Source organism: Durio zibethinus, chromosome 14, assembly GCF_047325235.1.
Source record: "Durio zibethinus cultivar Kanyao isolate XHJ-2024 chromosome 14, ASM4732523v1, whole genome shotgun sequence".
Taxonomy (NCBI): domain Eukaryota; kingdom Viridiplantae; phylum Streptophyta; class Magnoliopsida; order Malvales; family Malvaceae; genus Durio; species Durio zibethinus.
Window position 1 is genome coordinate 2,151,291 of NC_143175.1, and position 2,085 is coordinate 2,153,375.

At 38.8% G+C, this 2,085-nt stretch overlaps 1 protein-coding gene across 1 annotated transcript; it reads left to right on the forward strand.

The window, feature by feature from the left end:
* On the forward strand, positions 1 to 2,085 carry LOC111294641 (germin-like protein subfamily 1 member 7). The gene is made up of 2 exons (XM_089743129.1): positions 1 to 635; positions 770 to 2,085. The coding sequence occupies exons 1-2, from the start codon at positions 512 to 514 to the stop codon at positions 1,306 to 1,308; spliced, it is 663 nt and encodes a 220-aa protein (XP_089599255.1). The 5' UTR covers positions 1 to 511; the 3' UTR covers positions 1,309 to 2,085.

Here is a 2,085-nt window from a genome sequence, read left to right on the forward strand (position 1 = left end):
TTTGTATCTCTGGATAAGTTTCATTGTCTTAGTTGACACAGTTCACTCTGAGATGCTTGCACGCTCAAACACATTAATATAGTTAACAACACGTTAATAAATTACATTAATGTAGATCAATCTCAGATGCATGGAAATATTTCTTTTGATTTTTGTTTTAAAGTCAATATAGTTAAATAAACAAAGAAAATATTTGGTATGTAATGATTGACCAGTTCCATTGCAATTTGCTGATGCAAACATGGGAAGATTAAATACGAAGAGGATAAAGGCGCAGAGTAGCTGGAGAATGAATCATTCAGATTTTTTTAAAACAATAATCACTGCAGACTTGGTAATCTTTCTTCTGTTTTTTTTTTTTTTTTTTCTCAAAAGAATAATTCAATAATGAAAATGAATAGACCTGTTGAGTGAGTGCTATCTATAAATAGCATGCTTTCATGCCAGATCTTTCACTCCTCACCAGGCAAAAAACTTAGAACAATCTAATCAAGAAAGCTTCCATATAACAATGAAAGGTGTTCATTTCCATGTAGCATTTGTCCTGTTGGCTCTGGCTGTCATATTTGCCTTTGCCTCTGATCCCAGCCCTCTTCAGGACTTCTGTGTAGCAATTAATAATACCAACGATGGTGGTATGTTCTTTAATTCTCTCTCCGATTTCTTTGGAATGTATTCATGTCTACACCTAAACTATTTGAGAAGTGTTATCTCATTTTCTGTATGGAATTGTATCAAAGTGTTAATATTTTTCTTTCCGTTTTAGCAGTTTTTGTTAATGGCAAGTTTTGCAAGGACCCAAAGCTCGCCACCGCAAATGACTTCTTTTTTCCGGGGCTCAACATTCCAGGAAATACAGCAAATCAACTAGGATCAAAAGTCACTCCAGTCACTGTTGAACAAATACTAGGACTTAACACTCTTGGCATATCTCTCGCTCGACTTGACTTTGCACCCTATGGTGGCCTAAATCCCCCTCACACTCATCCTAGAGCCACGGAAATCCTAGTCGTTTTGGAGGGCACGCTCTACGTTGGCTTTGTTACATCCAACCCGGATAATCGTCTCATCACCAAAGTCCTATACCCTGGAGATGTTTTCGTTTTCCCAATCGGCCTCATTCACTTCCAGTTCAACATAGGGAACACCAATGCTGTTGCCTTTTCTGGTCTTAGCAGCCAAAACCCAGGGCTTATCCCCATTGCAAACGCAGTCTTTGGCTCAAACCCTCCCATCAATCCTGATGTTCTTGCCAAGGCCTTCCAGTTGGACAAAACTGTGGTTACCTATCTTCAATCCCGACTCTAGTGAGATAACAACTGGAGGAAAATTTACATCCATGAAATTTATGTAGCAGCTTGTTCGGAATAATGTTTGACTTGTTTGTCTCATTGAATTTCGTATAATTCTTGGGTTGGAATATATAAAATAAAGAAGTCGCTTATGTTCTTTGGTTTATGCAAACATCTCTGTATTTTATTTTGATCGATATAATGTGGAAAATTGCATTTTGTTTTTAGTTTGGACCCACCCCTTCTTCATCTAGGGAAATGAATGCATCGGATGATTGGTTTTTTTTTTTTCGTTTTTTCGTTTTTTGGGTATTGGACTTTAACATGGCATTCCCTCATTGCCTTGTTAGTTACAACAGCTGTCACATGGTCAAGATTCAAGGATCATCCGTACACCCATCCAAAGTTACTGTATAAACCGTCAACAGTTTCTCTGCCTTTTTCCTCTTCCCTCTTCCCTCTTCCCCTGCATTTCAACCAATAAGCACAATCTCTATAGCAAAGATTGAAAACTGAAGAATCCACAAAGGCAGAACTCATGGGTGAAATGAACCAAGAAACAGACTTTGAAGTTCCAAACCAAGAAGAAGACGATGTTCAACTCCAAGAATCCGTCAACCTCTCCCTACTACACCGTGACAGCTTCAAGAACAACTGCCAAAACCGCCATCCATGCACAACCTTTGCCTCAAATGTCATCGTTTTCCACCCAATGAAACGTCCTTCTCCTGAAACAATCTCAGAACTCAAGTCCAAAAAGCCTTCACTGGACAACCTCCAGTACTCCCTCAAA

Excerpts from the sequence above, each read along its gene's own strand:
- LOC111294641 (XM_089743129.1), top strand. The coding sequence starts at position 512 with ATGAAAGGTGTTCATTTCCATGTAGCATTTGTCCTGTTGGCTCTGGCT. Across the intron at positions 636-769 it reads TAATAATACCAACGATGGTG|TTTTTGTTAATGGCAAGTTT; the intron begins GTATGTTCTTTA and ends CCGTTTTAGCAG.